The following is a 25,117-nucleotide window of genomic DNA, read 5'->3' as shown; positions in this document are numbered from 1 at the left end:
GTCATGGTATGAATATCCCCCCCCCAATTTAATAGAGTTTAACCATTTTTGCAGAATGAAACCATCTCATAAAAATACACTATATTGTATAATGACACAACAAAGCAATGTTAAATGTATATAATGAAACACTCAGATTCTATATGTGGAGAACATTTTGTGATACTGAATAAAATTCTGTAATGGTATAAGGATCATAGTGTTCCTAGATTTCAGCGAAGCATTTGACTAATAGCCCAGTCCTATTTAAAAAAAATAAAACCCACTGGTGAAGCCACACCAATAGTGCACATGCTGCAACTTAATGTGGGGGAGGCCGGTCACAGAGGTAAACGCGGGGTAAGAAAAGTTTTATCCGCTTGCCCTGGGAAAAACTTCTGCTTCCCTAATGGATCTACTCAGTTCAGTGCCAACCATTTTCTGGCACAGAACTGAGATGAGTAGAGGGAAGGCGCACAGGACACTGGTGCATATGAGTATAACCTCTCCCTCTCCCATTCCACCTCCAGCCCCCACCCCCACCCCAACACTTCCATGTTCCTCCCCACCCCATTCCTCCCACTGCCCACCCCCACTACCACGTCACTGGTGTTGGCAAACAGTAGCTTCTTCGCCAGCCCAGACATGTGGCTGCCAGCCATGGTACTGCTGGCCTTGTTGCACCACCATCGACTGCCCCCACAGCTGCCTTGCAAGATGCCTGCGGACAGTGTCTTCTCAGCCTTCAGGAGCGCAAATGTGGGGTGTGTGAGTGTGTGTGCAGAGGCTGCAAAATTGGGGGAATTTGGGCAATAGGGAGGCATCAGCCACCCCTGGCTGCCACTGTGCTGTCGTTTCAGGAATCAGCCCAGCCAGAGGGCCCCTCTGATGTTTGTGGGCTTTCAGCCAGTGCTCAATCTGGCTAACTTCCGTTGCCAACCCTGTTTCACTGATACGGAGCTGAAAATTCTTTTTGAATATTTTTTTATCTAAGAAAGATCAAAAAGATCTGAGAAAGGGTTTCAGGGAAGGTATTTCAGAGTGTGGGGGAATATTGCGGTTATGGTGGTAAAGAGCTCCTGTTTCATTTTTAAACAACATTTTTCATTGCACTTCTGTGGGTGGCAGGAGCAGTAGCACCGCCAGCTGCCATTTTTCTCTGGAATCACCCAGGATCGATGTAACAGTCCAAGGGGGCTTTGGGTTTTGGGGTGTGCTTGCTAGGCTAGTCCCATCTCATGGGAATTCAAGACAAATTTTAATTTTTAACCCAGTAAAATCAATTGCTTCAAGCACACAGGTCTCAAGAGCAGTAGCTCTAAACTGCATCCTGTGCTGGAATTGAGCAGGCTGGAAATCTCCTCAGGGTAAGGGGACTTTTGTTCATAGAGAAAGTATGATTATATTTGAACCATTTGGGAAGCAACAGATCTTTGCAATGAGGCCCACCAGAAGTGTTCATTGCTGTAATAGGAGGACTAGCTTGTGTGGAGGGAGGGGTGCTGGAGTTTGAGTAAAACTGGAGATTCTTCAGATTCTGAGCTATTAGAAAAACACAGAGTGAACCTCGAAACATTGCAGCTCTTTCATTTCAACTTTGGAAGGCTTTCTCAGTCACAGAATATGCTTGGTTTTTCATCCTTAAAAATGAAGTGTCTTCTTAGCTCTAATAGCTTTGTTTTTAGCTTCAGGGCTATAAGGAGTAGTAGCTGTGGCATCGCAGTTTTCCAGAACTCTTTGCCTTACAAATATGATCCTGCTCAAGAAGAAACTGACTTCAACTCTCCCACATCCATGTCCCTCCCCTTGCATAACATTGGTAAACTTGGCACCAACATTGACAGCTTGGTATCAATTTCAGTTCTTAACAAATTCTCACTTAAACACCAGTACATTCTTCTTGGGTGCCAGAGCCCTTACACATTCTAGTACAACTTTTGCACTGGGTCTGTATCCAGAGTGTTTGGAAGAAGTGGCAATGTGTTTTCTGACAAATTTACCCACACGAAAAGAAAACCCAGTGGCCAACAGAACATCTAACAGCTTCGGCTGGAGATATGACCCAGCTGGCAGTTGGGCATTACCTTGCTGCACAGGTGGTGATGAATTGCAACAACACTCAAGAAACTGAAATTGGTGCCAGACTGAATCAGTCCAAAACCAACAGTTTGCACATTGAAAGTATCTGTCCCTGGTGGATTTGTACAACATCAGTATTCCCAGGCTTGAGGGTGGAAACATGGAAGCTTTAATTCAGTCCAGGTTTACTTCAGATGCTCCAGTGTTATTAAAACTGGAATTCTCTCTTCTTTGCCTTAGATAGCTCTCTCCTGGCTCTTGTCTGTTTCTGAATGACAAATCAATGCCAAATCCTCATGTGAAATATTCTATTTCTGAACAGCGCATACACTATCCATTGCCCAGGAATCCAAGCCAACAATGTGTTGGTTTGTTTTTAGATTCTTTATTATGTGTCTGTCTTCTACTTGCTGTTCTCCCAGCAGAAGGCAGAGCAGACAAGATGGGGTGTGAACATAAGAACAGCTCCACTGGATCAGGCCATAGGCCCATCAAGTCCAGCTTCCTGTATCTCATAGCGGCCCACCAAATGCCCCAGGGAGCACACCAGATAACAAGAGACCTCATCCTGGTGCCCTCCCCTACATCTGGCATTCTGACATAACCCATTTCTAAAATCAGGAGGTTGCGCATACACATCATGGCTTGTACCCCATAATGGATTTTTCCTCCAGAAACTTGTCCAATCCCCTTTTAAAGGTGTCTAGGCTAGATGCCAGCACCACATCCTGTGGCAAGGAGTTCCACAGACCGACCACACGCTGAGTAAAGAAATATTTTCTTTTGTCTGTCCTAACCCGCCCAACACTCAATTTTAGTGGATGTCCCCTGGTTCTGGTATTATGTGAGAGTGTAAAGATCATCTCTCTATCCACTCTGTCCATTCCCTGCATAATTTTGTATGTCTCAATCATGTCCCCTCTCAAGCGTCTCTTTTCTAGGCTGAAGAGGCCCAAACGCCGTAGCCTTTCCTCATAAGGAAGGTGCCCCAGCCCCGTAATCATCTTAGTCGCTCTCTTTTGCACCTTTTCCATTTTCACTATGTCTTTTTTGAGATGCGGCAACCAGAACTGGACACAATACTCCAGGTGTGGCCTTACCATCGATTTGTACAACGGCATTATAATACTAGCCGTTTTGTTCTCAATACCCTTCCTAATGATCCCAAGCATAGAATTGGCCTTCTTCACTGCCGCCGCACATTGGTTCGACACTTTCATCGACCTGTCCACCACCACCCCAAGATCTCTCTCCTGATCTGTCACAGACAGCTCAGAACCCATCAGCCTATATGTGAAGTTTTGATTTTTTGCTCCAATGTGCCTGACCTTACACTTACTGACATTGAAGCGCATCTGCCATTTTGCTGCCCATTCTGCCAGTCTGGAGAGATCCTTCTGGAGCTCCTCACAATCACTTCTGGTCTTTACCACTCGGAAAAGTTTGGTGTCGTCTGCAAACTTAGCCACTTCACTGCTCAACCCTGTCTCCAAGTCATTTATGAAGAGGTTGAAAAGCACTGGTCCCAGGACAGATCCTTGGGGCACACCGCTTTTCACCTCTCTCCATTGTGAAAATTGCCCATTGACACCCACTCTCTGCTTCCTGGCCTCCAACCAGTTCTCAATACATGAGAGGACCTGTCCTCTAATTCCCTGACTGTGGAGTTTTTTCAGTAGCCTTTGGTGAGGGACCGTGTCGAACGCCTTCTGAAAGTCCAGATATATAATGTCCACGGGTTCTCCCGCATCCACATGCCTGTTGACCTTTTCAAAGAATTCTATAAGGTTCGTGAGGCAAGACTTACCCTTACAGAAGCCATGCTGACTCTCCCTCAGCAAGGCCTGTTCGTCTATGTGTTTTGAGATCCTATCTTTGATGAGGCATTCCACCATCTTACCCGGTATGGATGTTAGGCTGACCGGCCTATAGTTTCCCGGGTCCCCCCTCTTTCCCTTTTTAAAAATAGGCGTGACATTTGCTATCCTCCAATCTTCTGGCACCGTGGCCGTTTTGAGGGACAAGTTGCATACCTTAGTCAAGAGATCTGCAACTTCATTCTTCAATTCCTTAATAACCCTTGGGTGGATGCCATCAGGGCCCGGTGACTTATTGATCTTTAATTTATCAATGAGGTCTGATGTGGTAATTTATCAATGAGGTGTGGAAGGAAATAGCTATGTATGGTCCCGTCTCCCCCCCCACCCCACCCCACCCCCGTTCATTTAATTAGCAGATTTTAAAACTCTGGAGATGCAGATGAAGGTCTTCCCCAGCTGATTTAATTAGGACACTATTTTTCCTCTTAATAAGAACTGAATAGAACAATCTCTATTGTGTCACAAACTTCTGTGTCACATTCGTTCTCAAATATATTCCATAATCACAGTTCAGTTACACTGACAAGTTATAAAACAAGGGAAAATAAAAATTTTATTCAAGCTGGAAGGCTATAGCACTGAACACTCACTGTCCAGTAAACATTTAAAAAACAATTTCTAATCCAAAACAGATTAAAATTGATTGAAACAAACTGCTGAAAGCCTCGTCCGACACCTGATGCAGGTGGAAGCTGAGAAGTTCATAACTGTATGTTCAATGCTCTATTGCACCACCAAGTGATGATTTCTACTTGTGAAACAGCCATCACAGGTTGAACACTTGTATTTCTGTGGAGACAATTCACATGATCCACTGCAAACCACCAAATGTTCAGTGATCAAATGATGAAGTATCATTTTTATTCAGCCCTAAAGGCATGTTTGTGTTTATCTGTTTCCTTCATGTCCTGCCTGTAGAACACATGGTGAATTGCCTGTACTAATTCATTTTCTCCTCTCATAATTAGCAGAACATCATTTAGGGTGACTTCAGCTGTTCAATCACCTACTTGCTGTATTTGCTAGTGCAATCACAACAAAACCAACTTGTACATTCATATTAAAGGGCCATCTACCTTAGATCAGTGGACCACACACTGTGTATTTTCTCTTTCCCTTGTTGGTTTGTATGATAATGAACCCTGCTATCTGCATGGAAGCCCTGCAGAGTACAGAGGAAACTGGGTCATGTTCTACAGTACACATTCAGTTCACAGGTACAGAGTGCTAGTCAAGTCTTTGGGAGCTGTGTAGCTAATATCTACCATTACTGAGGAGCCCCTGATAAGCAGCCCAGAGGAGAGGGTGGATGGGGGGGGGGGAGCAAAATCCCCAGGATCTGGACTTCCAGGGGGCCTGAGCCATGACAAAACAAATTATACAGTAATATTTGGTCTGTAGGAAAATTTAGGAGAGGCACCTTGCCCCAGGCCCAGTCCCAGCACTCAGCAGCCCTGCTGATAAACGTCCATGAAACCTCAGGCTCTATCGGAAAACCGGAGTCTTTAATCAGATATACTGTATAAGGTCTGTCAAGCAACTGAGCTTCTATGGCTTGCTGATCAGATGTGGACAAGTGATACTTGTATTCCACTTGGCAAGTTCCACTGTGTGGTCAGTATTCATTTACAGCCCCCTAAAAGAAGTGGTTCAGAGGAGGAACCAGAGGTGGTTCAGTGGTGGAAGGGTTTCCTGCAGTGCGTGCCAGATCATACCTCCCTTTCTTTGCCCAGATCCACGCACTCTCTCTCCTTGGATTCATGCCAGCAAAGAGTTGGTGTGGGCCCAAGGAACCCCAATGACAGCCAGGCAGCCTACACAGAAATAATTATAAAATATTTTTCTTTATCTTTCCCAGGCTGTCTGGTCACCTCTCCCACCATAGTATTTAGCACGTGCTCTGTCAGTGGTGCTGCAAACTATGGATTGGTGCAGGATAGGACTGGGTTGCAAATCAGTTTTAAAAAGGCAAAAGAAACAAAGAAATCCTGCATAGAAAAGTGGTGTGTCAGAGAAAAGGCTATGCTTAAACCTTCTCTGCTCCATGTAGCCTGAAAAGCTTCATTTTAAAGTGTTAGGAGTCCCTGGGAATAGCAAATTCTGTCTTGATGCACCTTGCCACTACAGAGATATTTGCCAGTACATTTTCATCAGGACAAATGTGGACAAATACTGAGCCTCCCAGGTCGATTTGCATGAATGTCTGCGCAAGGTAACTGGAAGCCATCAGCCTTGGCTATTTTGTTCACCTAATGAAGTCATGGAATGATTGGGGTTCAGAACTATAGGGCTGTGCCACCTACTGTGGGAAGGTTCAATGACCCCTATGTTACATGTTGTAGTTCTTAGCTGATGTTCTCCCATCATTGTGGTAGGCATTTGCTGCTCCTCGGCAAATGCTACCAACAGGTGGTGACTGGTTAATTCACAGATGCTTGCCAACTGCTCCCATAAGTGTTGGGGATAGAGTAAAAGGAGCACCAGTCCTTGAAACTTGAGATCAAATAGCAGCTCAAACTGGGCAAATCTTTGAGGCATGTGTGGTCTACTGGCAGGCCAACAATACTGGCACATATGCTCCACTGGATAGGATGGTCCAATGCCAAATTTCAAATCGTTGATTTTATTGCCTAGTTGAAGTGTTCAACTAGGCCATCCATCTGGGGGTAATAAATGGAAGTGGACTTCTGGGATATTCCCAGAGCTTGGCATTGTGGTCATAATAAAGCAGATATGAATCAATCAGGATTTACAATCAATCAGGATTTCTTTGGGCACACCCGTTTGGAAAAAGAAGTATTCCAATGCCTTAGCCATTCCAACTATCCTTATATTTCCTAGGAAAATTACCCTGGATCACACACAGCATATTTGACTAGTACCAATGCATAATGATGTCCTCTCAGAGTCCATGGGAGAGGCCATATAAAGTTTGTGATGTTAAAAGGGCATCCCAACTTTTTTTTGTATTGGCAACCTTCAGTCTCAAAAGACTATGGTATCGCGCTCTGAAAGGTGGTTCTGGCACAGCGTCTAGTGTGGCTGAAAAGGCCAATCCGGGAGTGACAATCCCTTCCACACCGGGAGCAAGTGCAGTCTGTCCCTGGTCTGTCTCCCTGGCTATGGGCCTGGCTATGAGCCATAGCCATAGCATCCCAACTATTTGCAAAGAAAATGGGGGCTTGAGGTGGACAATGGACATTGGCCTCCTGATACACTGGACAAAGTTACAGTGAGCCATGATATCTACCGATATTACAGGCCAGAAAAATAAGTCTAGAGTTTGAGCCAATGTTTTCTTATGTCCTTGGTTGCCCAGTCCAGGCAAATCATAAGTATAAGCCAAAATCTTATACTATGTTATCTCTCAAAGGCAAGGGGTATTACAAGTTGATGAGTAAGTGTAGGGCTAACCCTAGTTTTTGTGCACATTCACCACAGCCCTCCAAGCTTTGCAACCCAGGAAAACCTCTGGCAGTCCTGGTGATATACCTGCACTGAAGAAAACCACTATAAATAGGAGTCATATGACATCTTTTTCATACACTTTCTGAAACTGAAGCTAAGAACACATTGTGCAGTCAAACCTATGAATTTAATTGATATCCTATGGAGTGAGTTGGCTGGCCATTTTTGTTGTATATGAAACTGTGGAACATTAATTCCACATGTGTACATAATATTTTTTTACTTGGATTCAAATTTTTAAAAGCATTCTTCTAATAGATAAATCTATTCTCTTGCATGGTTTCTTGGGACTGATTTTCCTCTCACATCTGGTAAGTCATGAGGACTCCTCTAAAGATGCTTGAATTACAAAAGTATGAAACCAGTTGCATGAGATATTCAAGCAAGGTTGTTTAAAACACACACATAATGCCACTTCTCCTTAACCTCTTTTTCCCTGCTCAACACTCCTCCACACCAATTAATGAGTGCCTGGGATAACCACCCAATATGCCCATATGGCTGTCACAACATCAACCTCTATGTCCTTATTTGTCTTCCTGTGATGTTTGTAATAGTAGCAGTATACCCACTTTGCAGAAGAATAACACCATTACTTGACAAATGTAAGCAGAATGTGTCAAGACACAGAGTTGACACTACTGGTTAGATCCTATGGATTCATGGTGCCTGCCATGTGATAATTCTTGTACCTGTATGAAAATAAGAGCCACTATAAGACACATAAAACCTCTTGGTTGGACACTTGTATAAAAATATATGAGAAATTAGACCTTCTCAGTGCAACAGTAACTTGGATAGCGCAGAAGCAGTTTCACGATGTGGACACTGCATCATGAATCAGCGCTATTTTGAAGAATTGATGGCGGGCTGGAGAAAGGCCAGGTCTTCTCTGCTTTACTGCTGTTGTTGCTCAGCCAGGGGTGTTGCTGTGTAGAGGAGACTTGTAGACATGGATTCCTCTCCCCACTCCCCATTGCAATGGCTATTGCGGGAGAATGCGGGTGGGAGGCTCTGTCATTCTTTTCATTTTTTCCAGATGTTGCAGTCTGCTTCTTTTTGGCAATGCCACTGGGGTGAATGGAGTGTAGGGAAACTGAGCAGACTCTATACCTTTAAATCAGGGTAGGTCTGAGTAGTAGTAAGGAGTAAGGGTAGGTATGAGGAATCACTCATACTAAAATTCTACGTTAGTTTACACTATCTGTCCATGTGCTGTTTGCTCAGATTTTTATTTACCTTTCGGTCAACCCATCACTCTTTAGGAAACAACCTCACACTGCTGAGAACCACAGACATAGGCAATTAGGAAACTTTATAGTAATCTGCACCAGTTTCTCATGCATAGGATTTATGTAAAATCACTGCATAGTTGGTTTTAAAACATTTGGGACACATTTATTTAGTACACTTAATTAGAATTATTCTGAACTTCTGGATCATTTTATGCAAGCCTCAGTAATTCATTCTGACAAGTTTTATTCTCTTTTCTTGCCTGAACTTAAGAGGAAATTAGAAACAAGCTTAAAAATATTAGAATGTGGAATTTTACCATTGTGGAATATTATTCCTGGTACAGTTGTGTAACTGTAGGAAGGAAGGCCCATAGCCAGGGAGACAGACCAGGGACAGACTGCACTTGCTCCCAGTGTGGAAGGGATTGTCACTCCCGAATTGGCCTTTTCAGTCACACTAGACGCTGTTCCAGAACCACCTTTCAGAGCGCGATACCATAGTCTTTCGAGACTGAAGGTTGCCAACATGAGTTGTGTAACACTTGGTTAGATCAAGGAACGCTTTAACTTTGCTAGTTTGGAATACTCCAGGCCATGCATCAGCAGTACATTGAAGGGTTGCCAGGATCAAACTAAGGCATCAACTATACGCTGTACACAAATAAGTGCGAAGAAACCCTGATTACTTGCTGCTTTTTTCTCAAAATTTCATTGAGAGAGGGTAATTTGAAGAAGTGAAGAGGGATGCTTAACCCTTCTGCACATGCTGATTCCTTCCCCTTGCTCTTTTTGCCCAGCAGAATCCCAGGAATGTGTTTAAGATGCAAATTCATGTCTGGAATCTTCCATTTGAAAAAAAAAAAGGGTGGGGAGGACATGCAGAGGAATAGCAATGGGAAATGGAAGGGTTAAACAGTCTGTTCTCCTCCACTCCAAATCATTCCCTTCCAAAGCTACTGTGTGGTGGACACAGAATCTTAGGGCAGGTGGTTCTCACACATTTAGCACCAGGACCCACTTTTTACAATGAGAATCTATCAGGACCCACCAGAAGTGATGTCATGACCAGAAGTTACATCATCAAGCAGGAAAATTTTTAACTATCCTAGGCTGCAATCCTACCCACACTTACCCTTGAGTATGTCCCATTTACTATCATTGTTCAAAGCATATGCAGAGTAGCTTGTTAAAAGTATAGGTCTGTAACATTTCCCCAAATGCAGTCACATACCATGGTAGCATCAAGTCTAATATATTAAAAATAAAATATTGAAATGAATGGGGACCCACCTGAAACTGGCTTGCAACCCACCTAGTGGGTCCCTACCCACAGTTTGAGAAACACTGTCTTAGGGGTTCCGTCCTTGCATCTTTATGTAATGTGTTCTTGACTCTCTAAATGGTCCTGTGTATGACATTTTGACCCCTTGGCAGCCATTGTATTTTGTGCTGACTTTCACATGTTGAGCAGCTGCATGCATTTTGTTTACTGCAATACTCTGAGGTGAGTCTTGATCGGAAAATCCAGAATCTCTTGCACAGTTGTAATCAAGAAATAATTCATGTGGAAGCATAAAGCTGATAGGAGCATGCTCTCCACATGTTGCTGCAACAACCACCAAAATTCCTTGGCAAATAGCTTACATGAGGATGTGTGTGCAGCTGATCAAGAATGTGATGGAAATAGAGTTGAAGTCCTCCTATTTCCCCACCATGGTTCCATCCATGGGAGGTTCTGATCCAGCTGCTCTTTTCAAAAGAAAAATCCAAGCACATCAGGGCCAGTGATGCATTTAATGTCATGTGGAGCCTGGCTCTTGGGGTCAAACCAGACATTACATTAAACATGTAATAGTCTCTCCTGAGCTTGTTTTTTTCTTTAGCAATTGCTGTTTGGGGGAGAATCAGGATTGGGGCCATAAGCACTTGAAGGGAGCTGATGCTTTTCCCACAAATCATTAGAATAGTTTACCCTTTTCCCCCAACATCATATAGCAATTAAGCAGGCTGTGGGAATTGCTTTACAGGAACTTTAAAAAAAAAAATAATTTATTACAAAGCAGCCTTCCAAGTGCAGCTAATGGCTATAAAACTCAGGATTAGAAAGGCATTGTTCTGGGTCAGATTAATAAATGGGATTTGACTTCCCCTGTTCAATTTGAACTGTGAACAGCTTCTGGTGTGTACTTCTCTCTACATGGGCATGGTAAACTGTAGGTGAGATTGTGTCAGTTAGGGAGAGGTTGTGGTGTAGGAGATGGCAGAATGGACACTAGTGTGCTGCCATGTTGTGGTTGTGGTGTGCTGCCTTGTCACAGCAGATTGGATGGCATTTTGACCCCATTCAACTCTTAGATTTCATGACATATTTACGTAATATAATACTGGTATAATATGTAATACAGCCCACATATTAATATGATTATATGTCAAGGAAGGGTTTGAGGAAGGTACCACCACAGGAAGAGATAATCTCATGCTACAGAACATTTCTGTCACATTCTACATGTTCAGTGCCAGGAAAAATCACAGCTAAGACCAGGAAAAATATCTGTGGTTCATAAAACTGCAGCCCACACACATTGCAAGTTACATTTTTTGCACCCCACAGAGAGCTAGCCCTTGACCACTATCCCACAATTAGTTGGGCTGGGCTCTCTCCATTAAACCAGGCTCTCGCATCCTTTAATAAGTTGATACAGGGTTACAGAATTCCTGCTGAGTACTGAGGATCTGTTCAGTTTGTAATGGGAATATCAACCAGTGGCATGTCTGGGCAACCAGAACTGAGGTTGGAAAGTACTAGAGGCACTCTACTAACTCTACCGGGTATTAGCAGTTGCACTGGCACATAGCAAGCAAAAAATAGGAAGTTGAACTGGGTTTCCAAAACAAAGAAGCCTGTAGTTACCAAAGAAGTAGCACATAGCAAATGCAATAGTTTGACTCTTTAACCAAAGTTCTGTAGATGCCAGTTCAGTGGAACTGAATGCAACAAGCCCCTTCCGCTCCGGAGCGTTCCCTGCGGTCACTCTATGGAATAGTTCCAGAGCTGCCTCTCTTAACAAGCTACAAATTGTGATCGTTCACTGCAGTGTTCATAATTCTTTCTGTTGGTGCTTCACCATGCCACACAGCCTGGTCCTGGGCCATCATCCTCTCTCAGCCTCTCTTAGGTTTTCCCCTCCTCCCTTCACCCAGAGATATACCCAGCAGATATCTTTGAGATCATAAGAACATAAGAACATAAGAACAGCCCCACTGGATCAGGCCATAGGCCCATCTAGTCCAGCTTCCTGTATCTCACAGCGGCCCACCAAATGCCCCAGGGAGCACACCAGAACAAGAGACCTCATCCTGGTGCCCTCCCTTGCATCTGGCATTCTGTTCCCCAGTTGAAAGTTAGCTAGCCAATTATTTCATCAGGTTCTCAGTTTATATCACTGCTGAAACACATGTTTGGAAAAATCCCAGGAGCGTACATACTAACCTGTTTTATGTGACATGAAGATACAGACAATAAAGGATCTTTTAAGATATGGAGAATAAAAGGTCTGCCAAAAGTAAGTAGACCTAAGAAGGAAATTGCTGCCACTCCAGCATGGCTGCCTGCAACACCTTTGTGGTATAATGCTTTGCAATGCTGCACTGGGCTGCTGTGGGTGAACCCCAGCCACAGCACATATTTGCTAACAGGAAAGTCTCAGGATCAAACCATAAAATGCTTGTTCACCTGCATTCAGAACAGAAATGGTGCAGTCTGCTCTACCCCTTCAGGATTCTACTACCCAAGTCCGCTGTGTGTGGAAGTCTTCTGCATGCTAGTTTTTGAGCAACCAGAACCAAGGCTTGTTTATACTTTCAGATGGAAGGAAACAGATCCAGTTGTGAGTTGGGCAGCCTGATGCTAACATGCCTTGGGGCAGATGAGCCAGCTGGCGTGGGCTGCATCCAGAGCAGGGCTGGGCTGGGTTGCAGCACAACTTGGAGTAAAGAGAAATCCATTCCCCTTACCTCATGTAACACAGCAGCTACTCCATGGGGCTTCTCAGATCTGTACCACCTAAAGAGGTGGTATAGATTGGAGCGGCCTGGTGTAAGGCCGGGCCGCCCAGGAGGGGGGTTAGGATCTGGCATAAGTGCCAGATCCTGGCTCCACCCCCTCCCAGGTCGTCCTCTCACTGGATCACTCACTGATTGCCCTCTCCATGCCCTTGAATGCCCCCAGACTACCCTCCCCCCACCCCCTTTATACCTCTGCGCCAGCCTGAGTCAACTGGCATGAACTCACCAGTCTGTCAGCACAGCTGCGCCAGATTTGGCCTCCGGAGGCTGGAGCACATTCGACTCCTGACTCTTTACGACACTTTTGCGACACCTCTGGGCCGGCACAAGGGACTTGCACCGGCCCAAGAGCGCATCTAGATTGTGCTCTCAGAAACACAATCCAATTAATGAACATCTGGATACAAATGTCCTCTATTTCTGCTTTAGTATGTTCAGACATTTATTCGTGTGTTCTTATATCCTGCCATTTGTGGGGCCAAAGCACTTTAAAAAGCAGGTTGTCATAGCAGAATCCACAAATCTCAGAAGATGTTTTGGCATTCAGCTCAGACAGAGTACACATGTGTTTGATCTCTACTTCCACAGTCTCCCATACCGCAGTTGTTTAAATTTTACCTCCAACCTGCAGAGCACTTGCTCTGGCATGAGACCAAGGAACTGATTGGAAGAACCAGCAAACCTGTTTCCTATTTACAGTTTGAACTTTTCTAATTCTCAGGAAACAGGATATAACAATATAAATCTAGAGCTACATTCTAACCTCAGAGACTTGGGGGCTAATTGCACTGAAATCAATTGAACTTGCATCCATATTGATGTGCATTGGATCTCATGCGTATTAAATACTTAAAATTGCATCCTAAATGTATTTATTTAACAGGGATTTTAACTTTTGTCTAACAGGTCACCACCATTTGTCACTCACTGCACTAAATGTAATTCACCAGGGACTCAACCAATCTTCTGTTTTTGATACCACACAATAAAAAAGTTATCAGACCCTGGCAGGCTGCAATACATGGCTGGTTGGCTGTGTTTGGCTTCACAGACCTGCAGCTGTGCAGGCCTGATTACAACCTGTTTAAGATTCAGTAAGTCTGTAAATGTATTACTAATGTTCAAAAGCAACATCTTGGATTGAGAAACCTCTTAACTGAACTTGTTAGCATGGAAGATGGTGTCCTCTTGGGCAATAGTTGGCTTTAGACTGAACAGAATATGAAAATGTGGGGGCATTTGTTTTGCTTTTATGAGTCAAATACATATATAAATATATTTTAAGACTGGCGAAAGGCATATGGTAATAGGATTAAACAAGAAAATGCTTAATGTTTTTGCTCCTGCACCCACACCCTGACAACATTGGATGGATATCTCATGTCCCTATTTTTTTTTAATTGGAATGACAGAGTTATTCTTATATTCCAAACACTTATTGCCATCTAGTGGTAGAAAAAAGTGTTAATCTGTACTTAATATAATGCAGGTTTAAATTTTACTTTGTTGTTCTTCAATGTACAGTGTAGCTCAGTGTTTCTCAAGGTTTATCCTTCACCATTCCACTTCACATGGTCCACCTATTCAAAGTACCACCGGAAGTAACTTGCAATGGCATCTTCACCAGTTATTTCTGGATTGGAAGGCCAGATGTGACAAACATCAGTAAGAGGCTCAGGTTGGACGGGATGGCTTTTTCAGGTGTGGAAAAGCATGCTTTGGAGCTCTGTCTACCGAGCCGCGTCTCCTACCTCTGTTTGTTGTGTTGTGTTTCTGTTCTCACTGCCAGGCAGCAGGGATCAAGGAGTCTTGTGAGTACCACCAAACACCACCTCACATACCACTGGTGGTACCCATACCACTGGTTGGGAAACACTGGTATAGCTTAACACAGCATTTCTCAAACTTCAAGGGAGCTTTACTTGCTCAGTAAGTTCTTCCAGGGGAGGGGCTAGGGCAGCGACGTGATCCCCAGGATTGCGTCGCTAAGGGAGGCCGGGGAGGTTTGCACTTACTTCAAGAAGGCAGGGCTGCAGGAGTTGTGGGGAGCCCTGCGCAGCGCTCCCCAAGGCTTGGAACATTCAGTAAAAGCGGGTGCAAAGCACTTAGGTTTTGCAGGAGGTGCTTTGCGCCCGCTTTTAGTGAAAGTTCCAAGCCTTGGGGAGCACTGTGCAGGGCTGCGCAGGGCTCCCTGCACCTCTTGTAGCCTGCTGCAGCCCTGCCTTCTTAAAGTAAGTGCAAAGCACCCCCCCTTAGCAGCGCGTAGCTGGGGATCGCGTGGCTGCCTTCTTCCCCTTCCCCCACCCTTTAAAGGGACGGGTCGCGACCCACCAGTTTGAGAACCTCTGGCTAAACTTGGTTTCTTGGCTATGTACCACTCTCAACCATTAGGATATGTTTTGTTGCAATTATTGTCTTGTATATGGAATTCTGCCTGCTTTACTTGCAAAATGGATTTTCCTAAAGTTTTCTTAAGATAGAATGTTACAACTGAGGAATTGTTAAGCTACAAGAAAAAATTGTTTCTTTTTTGATCGAAAGCAGGGAGGGGTGTCCAAACATTTTGGCAGGAGGGCCACATCATCTATCTGACACTGTGTTGGGAGCAGGGGGGAAAAAAGTTAATTTACATTTCAAATTTGAATAAATTTACATAAGAACATAAGCACAGCCCCACTGGATCAGGCCATAGGCCCATCTAGTCCAGCTTCCTGTATCTCACAGCGGCCCACCAAATGCCCCAGGGAGCACACCAGATAACAAGAGACCTCATCCTGGTGCCCTCCCTTGCACTGGCATTCTGACATAGCCCATTTCTAAAATCAGGAGGTTGCGCATACACATCATGGCTTGTAACCCGTAATGGATTTTTCTTCCAGAAAAATGTCCAATCCCCTTTTAAAGGCATCTAGGCCAGACGCCGTCACCACATCCTGCGGCAAGGAGTTCCACAGACCGACCACACACTGAGTAAAGAAATATTTTCTCTTGTCTGTCCTAACCCTCCCAACACTCAATTTTAGTGGATGTCCCCTGGTTCTGGTGTTATGTGAGAGTGTAAAGAGCATCTCTCTATCCACTCTGTTCATCCCCTGCATAATTTTGTATGTCTCAATCATGTCCCCCCTCAAGCGTCGCTTTTCTAGGCTGAAGAGGCCCAAACGCCGTAGCCTTTCCTCATAAGGAAGGTGCCCCAGCCCAGTAATCATCTTAGTCGCTCTCTTTTGCACCTTTTCCATTTCCACTATGTCCTTTTTGACATGTGGCAACCAGAACTGGACATAATACTCCAGGTGTGGCCTTAACATCGATTTGTACAATGGCATTATAATATTAACCGTTTTGTTCACAATACCTTTTCTAATGATCCCAAGCATAGAATTGGCCTTCTTTACTGCCGCCACACATTGGGTTGACACTTTCATCGACCTGTCCACCACCACCCCAAGATCTCTCTCCTGATCTGTCACAGACAGCTCAGAACCCATTAGCCTATATGTGAAGTTTTGATTTTTTGCCCCAATCTGCCTGACCTTACACTTACTGACATTGAAGCACATCTGCCATTTTGCTGCCCATTCTGCCAGTCTGGAGAGATCCTTCTGGAGCTCCTCACAATCACTTCTGGTCTTCACCACTCGGAAAAGTTTGGTGTCGTCTGCAAACTTAGCCACCTCACTGCTCAACCCTGTCTCCAGGTCATTTATGAAGAGGTTGAAAAGCACCGGTCCCAGGACAGATCCTTGGGGCACACCGCTTTTCACCTCTCTCCATTGTGAAAATTGCCCATTGACACCCACTCTCTGTTTCCTGGTCTTCAATCAGATCTCAATCCAGGAGGGGACCTGCCCTCTAATTCCCTGACTATGGAGTTTTTTAGTAGCCTTTGGTGAAGGACCATGTCGAATGCCTTCTGAAAGTCCAGATGTATAATGTCCACAGGTTCTCCCGCATCCACATGCCTGTTGACCTTTTCAAAGAATTCTAAAAAGTTTGTGAGGCAAGACTTACCCTTACAGAAGCCATGCTGATTCTCCCTCAGCAAGGCCTGTTCGTCTATGTGTTTTGAGATTCTATCTTTGATGAGGCATTCCACTACACATAAATGAATACATTACAGATGGAACTTATATGAATGAATGAAGGTCCTGCAATAGCTCATGGCCTATAAAATGCCTTGCACAAAGCAGAACCGGCTTTGCTGCCACTGCTGCATCACAGACATGAAACAGCAAGCAGTGAAGGGAGCCTTCGTCCCACAGCTAACATGAGAGGTCGAACAGTTGGCCGTCACACTGACAGCAGTTGTGTCAGGCCATCGTGGGCTCCAGCAAGTCTCTGGAGGGCCAGAGCTCATTGGAGACTGGGGACTCTCAGAGGGCCAGATTGGGAGTCCTCGAGGCCCGCAAGTGGCCCCAGGGCCAGGGTTTGGGCACCCCTGGTCTAAAGTCCCAACAGTCATTAGGCACTATACATAAGGAATTAAAATCAAGTGTTGGGAACATCTAGGGTGTGTCCTTGCAGGTTACAACCCCTCCATCCAATCCTATAGAAGCTTTCTCTTCCACTTTTCCTTGTCATACAGCCATATGCTCAAGCAGTAGTTGTGTTGTGTCTTGTCTCTGTATACCCTGTTCATACACATTCCTGCTTGTTCTGTATAATGTCTCTCATGTATTGTCCTGGGCTCCTTAAAGCAGTGTTCTTCAACCTTGGAGTTGTGACCCCAATGGGGTAGCAAAGCCTCAGTTGTAGGGTTGGGGTGGGAATCTGTTGTACCCCTTCAGGTTCCAGGCGATTGTGTCCTAGTTCTGCTCAGGTTCTTAGCAATTGTGCCAGGCTACATGGTAACCTTTTCTGCTCTCTCTACTAAGAATATTTGGTTACAGTGAACAATGCTGGGAGAGCAGAAGGGGGGAGAAGGAGTGGATGGCTATGGGGTGGGAGGATAGGGTCCCAGGAGGGGGCAGGACCATCAGTGGAGCCCCGTCTCATAATATTTATTTGAGTGTGGTACAAAAAAGGTTGAAAACCACTGCCCATAGTTGTGGATTTACCTTGCTTCTTCTCCCTAACCCAGAGGTGTCAAACTTGTTTCATATAGTGGGCCAAAGAGTCTGCTGAGGGCAAGCCCGGAAGTGATGTCATAAAGCAGGTAATGGTCAGAAATAAACACTTTGTTCTCATCAAGGGATTCAGCTGCATATGACAGAAAAGATTCAAATTTTATCATATTTTCAAGACATGGGAGAGTCCAATTATTATGCAGGCTGCCTTTTAGCAGTGATACCTCAGCTGCTGAGTGCAAGCTGGTGGTGGTGTGGGGAGAGCCTGAGGGCTGGATAAAGAACTTCCTCAGACCCAGTCTGGCCCGCAGGCCATATGTTTGACACACCTGCCCTAACATCTTACCTCACTGATTCATAATTTTTTCTTCCTCCTCCTCCCCCCCCCCTTTTGGGAACAGATTGTCCTCTCAACCAACATGCTGCTGGGATCCGTGTATCATTCATGACATGCTTCCACTCTTGGCAGTTGTTGGTGATATTTCTAGCTTCATCAATGGTCAATCACAAGTTCCTCCAGTTGATTACTAGGCAGTCATTCAGCTGGATGACTGAATGAACTTTCCTCCTCACAGTAAATTGCTTCTCAAACCACAGTGATTTGTTCATTATTAATTATGAGGGCTGTATGCAGCTATATGCCTTGAAACAGGGCAATCTTTAATTGAAACTAGGGCCCGGCTGATGGTTATCAAATTTTGGCTGCACATTCACTTCAGTTGTGACACTGGCAACCTCCTTTATTTGCTCCTCATGGATTCAGTTCAACCATCCAGACTGGTTCTTCTGGAAAAAAAAACAAACTTACTGCTGCTAGGTTGTCCATAGAGTCCTTGGGCATGCTTACCCAACATGAGGTGTTTCAAACGTAGGCTTATTAATATTGAAATGCAGAACTTAAACTGTGCAGCAAAAAAAAGTCTATAAGTTTGATGGCCTCAGTCACCTATCGCCATGTTGCCCCATACCTCAAATTTCTGTATTGTCCTCAGGATGCAGAACCTTTCCGTTAGCACGCTTTAATGTTTTGCCATCCCCTGTTCTGTTTGGAAAATTCCAAGATTCCCTATGCACATAGATGCTGTCCGTGAGGACCATAGTTTAGAGACTATCATCCACCTCTTTCTGTACTGCCCCCTCTGTCAAGATATGCTCAAGACATCTGGACCCTATGCTGAGAACTGAGTGGGAATCTATTAAAAAATTTTATATAGAACCTTTAAAAAAAATTAAAAGCCTATTGAACAGTTGCTTCAGCGCTGAAATTTCTTACTTAATGGTCCACTCCTATCCTGGGCCTACAGCAGTAGATTTCATGATCTACTGCTATAAGTGCAGTCAGAGAGGTACAAAAGGTGTGCCGCTGTTGGGTGCTCCAGAGCGGGTAGTGGAAAACAGTCAGAAGATCTGCGCACCAATCAGTGGCCCACCCAGGCCATACTGGAGCAGGTAAGCTGGTGGCAGGGGTGGATTATGGGCAGTTTCAGAGTGAATCTCAGCGGTGGCAGCACACACCAAATCCTATCCCATTTTCCTGGCTCGGACCCACCCCTGCCCCCAACTCTCCTTGGACTTACACCAGCAAAAGAGTTGGTATGGGTCTGAGGAGACCCATTGATAGCCAGGCACCCTACAGAGAAGTGAATATAACATATTTTTACTTACCTTGCCCAGGCCATCTAGTCGTGCATCCCCCACCTCCACAGCATGCAGCACATGCTCTATTGGCAACACTGGCAGGTGTAGTTCAGTAAAGAAGGGGAACTAGAGGAGCCTAACAATTTTAAATACCTCACTGAACTTCTGAGGGTTCTTTAAAGGAAATCATGACAGTGAAGATACATTTGATGAAGAGGGTTTGAAGCAAACATAACCCCTTGCTATGCAATGTATGGAGTAAAATGCAATGGCCATGGTCCAGGAGTTCTGATGTATATTCAGAACTCTGCCGGTGTAAAAACTTCCTAAATGTCTTTTAGATGAAGGGAGATGTTCCAGAGGTACAAGGGACAATCCTCATGCGACCATTAAGTGCTGTACTTCATACAACAAGGTCCTACATCAAATCAGCTTTGGTTTGTATTCACAAAGCTCTGACTCTATGTCACTGCACTCAATGGAAGTCACTGTTGTATTTTATCCCAATAGAATATGCAAGTTTTAAAAAACTGAGCAAACAACTTGTCAAAAAATAATTGTTATTTTAATTGTTAACAATTTTCATCTAAAATCACTGATAAATCATTTTGTAGGGATGGAAACCATTTTGTAGGAATGGTAACCATATTATTTATCCATATTGTTTTAAAGGTACAGGAGTTAAAGTGACACATCCACTTAATATAGCTTTTTCGTTGTAGTCCCTACACATACCCTGCACATTTACTATTTGATGCGTAGGTGATGCTCAAAGTCACTTGTCCAATTCAAGAAACACAACTGCATTTAATTGACGTTAACCAATTGTTCTGCTGAACAGGAGAAGCCAATAGAAGTAGAGGTGCTAAATTGTTCCCCAAAACATGCAATTTCTCTCAAGTAAGTTCCTTGAGACAAGGGATAGGACAATCAATAATGGGACAGCTTGAACAAGTTTCCATGGTCAACTATAGAGTGACACTTCTTGTATCCAAATTCTTGTATGCAACTCTTCTTATATGCAAATTCTGGGTTCCATGTATGTATGCTATATAGTCATTTTCACTAAAGACATTTTCTAGTGATCAAACAAATACAGTAATCTTGTTTCTGCATATCTTAATATATTTAATTTTGAACACAGAATGATAGCATTTGCTGTTTGATAGAACACAAGGGCTGAATTCAGTATCAGCACACAACCATGCAGCCCTGAGTGCAGGGTTCATGCTGTGTATACATGGTTCCCAATCTAGCAAGAAGATGGCACACAGAAGCTTACTTCCACACATACATTGCCCATGCTAGAGTGGTGAACCATTACTAATATCTCTAAGTAAAGAAGGAGCAGTCTATCAAATCCACCTCAGAACATTTTGTTATCGAATAAGGTGATCACAGTTACTTTTAAAATCAATGAAAAGACATGGGCAGGTTACTATATAGGATTCATGTATGGCAGGGATTCTCAAACTTCTCTGGAGTAAACCTCCCAAGATAAGTCTTTGCGGAGGTGGGGAAAAAGGCAGAGAGCCAATTCCCAGGACTGCACCACTGCGGGAGCAGGGAGCTTTTAAAAAAAATATCTTGCCTTCTGCCAGGGTCCAGGGAGTGTGGGGAGCCCCACAGATCGTTTTGTAGGGCTCCCCACAGCTTGTAAAAAGTGAAAGTAGTGATCGTGACTCACTTCCGGGTTGCAATCACGAACCCAGAAATGGGTTACGATCACTACTTTCACTTTTTACAAGCTACAGGGAGCCCTGCAGAGAGCTCCGCAGGGTCCCTGCACACCCTGGACCCTGGCAGAAGGTAAGACGTGTTTTTAAAAAGCCCCCCTGCCCCCGCAGCAGTACGATCCTGGGACTATACTATTGCCTTCCTCCTTCCCCTGCCCCTTAAGGGGGCAGAAGCTAGGGCTCTCAGGCTGGAGCATCGTGATGTACCAGTTTGAGAACCAATGATGTATGGAAAGTAGCTACTTTTAATATCACACAGTTGTTTGAGTTTTAGTGTTAAAAGCCAAACACAGTACTGTAGACAGCCTAAAAAACAAACTCCAATATTACTGGGAACCAATTCTCTCAAACATTTTTAGAATATTGCAAAGTAGAAAAATATATAATAAAGTCTGGACAAAATGAATAGTAAAATTATCCAGAGTATTATAATACATGCCTAGGATCAAGATAGAGTTATCTAAACAAAGGAAAAATGGTAGCAGAAAAAAAAGACAGTATCAGCAACGTACGACCCAGCTCTAGAATTCAGCATTTTCAAGTCTCTGCTGCTTAAATAGGAGAGTTAAACATATGTTAACAAAAGTTCACTTACCCTGAGTAGACCTTTCCAAATGCCCCCCTCTCCTGCAGATGTGATGGGATATCACATGTGAAGTGAGGGCAAAGTTTGAATATCTGTGAATACTGACTTAGCTCTAGTATTTTACCATACCTTCTTCTCAGGCACAAGAAGGCAGTTTTCTGTCAGGTTGGTCTGAAGGAAACATTTCCTTAGCTTCGTCTGCCTTTGTGTAGCATCTAGACTCTAGTGCAGTGATTTTCAACCTTTTTCACCTCATGGTACATTCGGAAGGCACTAAAATGGTCAAGGCACACCCTCAGTTTCTTGACAATTGACAAGGCACACCACACTGCTGGTGAGGGAGCTCACATTCCCAACGGCAGTACTAAAAAATAACCTTCTCCTGAAATTCCTCAGGCACACCTGGAGACCATTCACAGCACACCAATGTGCCACAGCACAGTGGTTGAAAATGGCTGCTCTAGTGTGATAAGGGAATTATCTGGGACTCTGTTTTATTCTGTTCACTAGCAGCTGTTCAAAGGGGCTCTCCTTTTGTTCCTATTTCAAAGGTGCCCTCTTGTTTTTCAAGACATTCTCTAACCAACCACAGCAGATAAGTTATGAACACGAGTGTAGATCAGAATTCATTTAAATTCTCAAGACCAGAGCTCTTATTCCATCTGAGTCTGGTTAGAGGCAATACTTAAGCCAGCCCAGAAGTTCAGCAGCTACCACTGCCTCCTCCCTGCTGGACTAGGTGGACAAGCTAATGACGCATGCTGGTCCCAGCTGGGAGACAGCCTAAAGTAAGAACTAATGTAGCTAATACATTTCATACTGTAATGTAAACTAAATGCTTGCCAAGTGCCTGGCTTAGAAAACATGCCCAGCAGTATGAGAAGTAATGAATGACAGAAAACCTTCAACTTTAAGCCCTTCGATTATTTAAAAAACAACACAAAACCCCCAACATGTTACAATGTTACAGTAAAGCCACAACTGGTGTCAGAATTTTTAACTTCATTCCATCAATGATTGTAACCAACAAGTTTGATTTATCTGTGTTGTTAGTCACCACATATACACTTCCACTCACTACCTTTCTGTTTGTGCATATTGTACAAGCATGTACAGCCAAGTTAGGGGTTCTGGAACACAACTAAAAAGGCAAGTGACTGTCATACTGAATGCTGACCTGATCCTAAAACACTTAGGCTTCAATCCTAACCACACTTTCCTAAGCCCCACTGAAGAAAATAGGACTTACTTCTGAGTAGACCTTGTTAGAACTGTGCCCTTATTTAATCAAATCCCATTTGAAGCTGAGAGTTGATCCTGCACCACTGAAGTCAATAATACTTCTAAATTAAATGATAAGTTGAATTAAAATGTACCACAAACTAAACGGACTGCAGGACTTAGGGTAATCTTGTTACCCAATTTCAAAAACTAAAAACATTCAATTATATTTTTAAAAACCCTATCTTATTGTTAATGTACAAACAAAGCACTTTCAGAAAATATACACTCTTGATTTAACTGTTTTCTCGAAATAAATTTGACCTCATATATATATATATATATATAACTAAATTCTGGAATGTTTATATTAAAAATTTATGAAAGTTTCTGACATAGCCAGAATTTTAGAGCATGGGCATAATTCTGCTGTCACTGAACAGAGAAGTTTAGCCCCTGAATATTAATGAATACAGGAAAAAACATTGACAGCCCAATCCTATCTAAATCCCCATGCGGCAATGAAATGGGCTGTGTTGCATCCTGTGGAGGAATTTTGGTTGCTGGAGATCTCTCTGGGGTAAGGGGACATTTGTGCCCTTGCCCTAAGATAAGCCTAGTAGCCGCAATGGATCAACTTGGACTTGCCCCAGTGATATCACTAGTGCAACTCTGAGTTGATCTGTGCAGGCAATCAGGCTCAGAAAGGGTGATAGGATATGGTACGTGCCAGCACCACCTATCCTGCCCCCCTCCCAGGCTTGATCCACCCATCCCTTCCCCATTCTACCCCTCCTCACACCCCTGTGCTGGACTTACCTGGTCCAGCAGGTATCTAAACAGCCACCAGCACACACAGGAAGGCTCTAGCTACTACCACTGTCACAGTGCGCTTTGCGGTGCTTTTGCAACAGGAGTTCTGCCAGTGCAGCATTTAGTTAGGATTGGGCTGTGTGATTAAAAATAGGAGAATTTATCTGAGCTGTGAGTTTCCTTTTCTAGTGGACTCTCTGGAGAAAAGCCTGGTCCTTCCTGATAATTATTTTGAGATGCAAGTTCTTGCAATGAGTTACAGACCTAAAAGTTTTATTAGTGTCAATTTTCACACAGCCCAAGTTCAATTTAGAACTTCTCTGCTTTCTAGTGACAAGTGTGAGTCTCTCCCTCCAATGACAGGAAATGGGGAGCGACCCTATCCTGATAAACCTTATGCAGGAGGGAGAGAAGAGCAGGTTTTTTAAAAGTGCAGTTTGGATAAGATGTCAAGAAGTTCTTAGACCAACCAACTGTACAGTAGGCTTACAAGCACAGCAAACAGTTGATAGGAAAGGAAAGTTGATGATGTGCTATCTGTCTGAGTACAAAGATCACATTCATCCTTTTCACAGAAGGAGCAAGATGACAAACTCTGCATCACTTTGGAGTTATAGCTTCTCACTGCTTTTCTTCCTGTGGTGAGAGAGATTGGGGAATAATAGTCAGTGTTACTAGTTTAGAGGCAATCATACCCACCAAATTTTAGTTTGACAAATTTACATAGAGCTGAAAGAAATGTCTGCAATGCTATACGGCCTACAGAGGACTTCAAACCAGTGCTATAAAATCCATTATGAGAACCCTAAAGCACAGACCATTCTGTTGTGATTTTGCTTCGTGCATACTTGCTTGGTGCATACTAAGGCCTGCAATAATGGCTTTAGCCAAAAGAACATAATAATAACATAATTAAAGCAACAATATCAGTTGCTGTTTGTTGTTATCTATTCAGATGGATATATAACCAAGAATGTTTGGGTTGTTTTGCTGATTGCCTATTTTGCCTGTCAACCAATATTTTGTAACACAAAAATACGTTATAATACATTTTGCAGTAGATTTCAAGTGTTTTGCTATGGCACTGATTCAGCCTACAGAACAAACCAAAAGGAAAATAACGCTTGTAGGCCAAATCCAATATGAGCAGTCAGCTGATGCTTAAGAAAATGGAAATGCATTTTGCAAACTTTTTTTTCCAAAAAGCAACACACATGACCTTAAGCAAATTTCTCAATATTATAAGGAAAATACTTTTAAAAGATACAACCAAATTCTGTTTCCAAGTTGAACAAACTATAGGAAAAATTATCCACAAATATTTCCATCTATTTAAAAATAAATATTTTGC

At 43.6% G+C, this 25,117-nt stretch overlaps 1 protein-coding gene across 1 annotated transcript in view; it reads right to left on the bottom strand.

Moving 5' to 3' along the window:
- Nucleotides 1-23,793: 23,793 nt before the first annotated feature.
- CD109 (CD109 molecule) overlaps nt 23,794-25,117 on the bottom strand; it is a 95,974-nt gene continuing 94,650 nt past the window's right edge. Inside the window, exon 33 of the mRNA XM_066622707.1 lies at nt 23,794-24,402. Coding sequence (XP_066478804.1) covers nt 24,227-24,402 — 176 coding nt within the window. The 3' untranslated portion in view covers nt 23,794-24,226. The remainder of the gene's footprint in view (nt 24,403-25,117) is intronic.

Source organism: Tiliqua scincoides, chromosome 1, assembly GCF_035046505.1.
Source record: "Tiliqua scincoides isolate rTilSci1 chromosome 1, rTilSci1.hap2, whole genome shotgun sequence".
NCBI lineage: Eukaryota > Metazoa > Chordata > Lepidosauria > Squamata > Scincidae > Tiliqua > Tiliqua scincoides.
The sequence above is the reverse complement of the archived record's forward strand: the minus strand, read 5'-3'. Positions and strand labels throughout refer to the sequence as shown.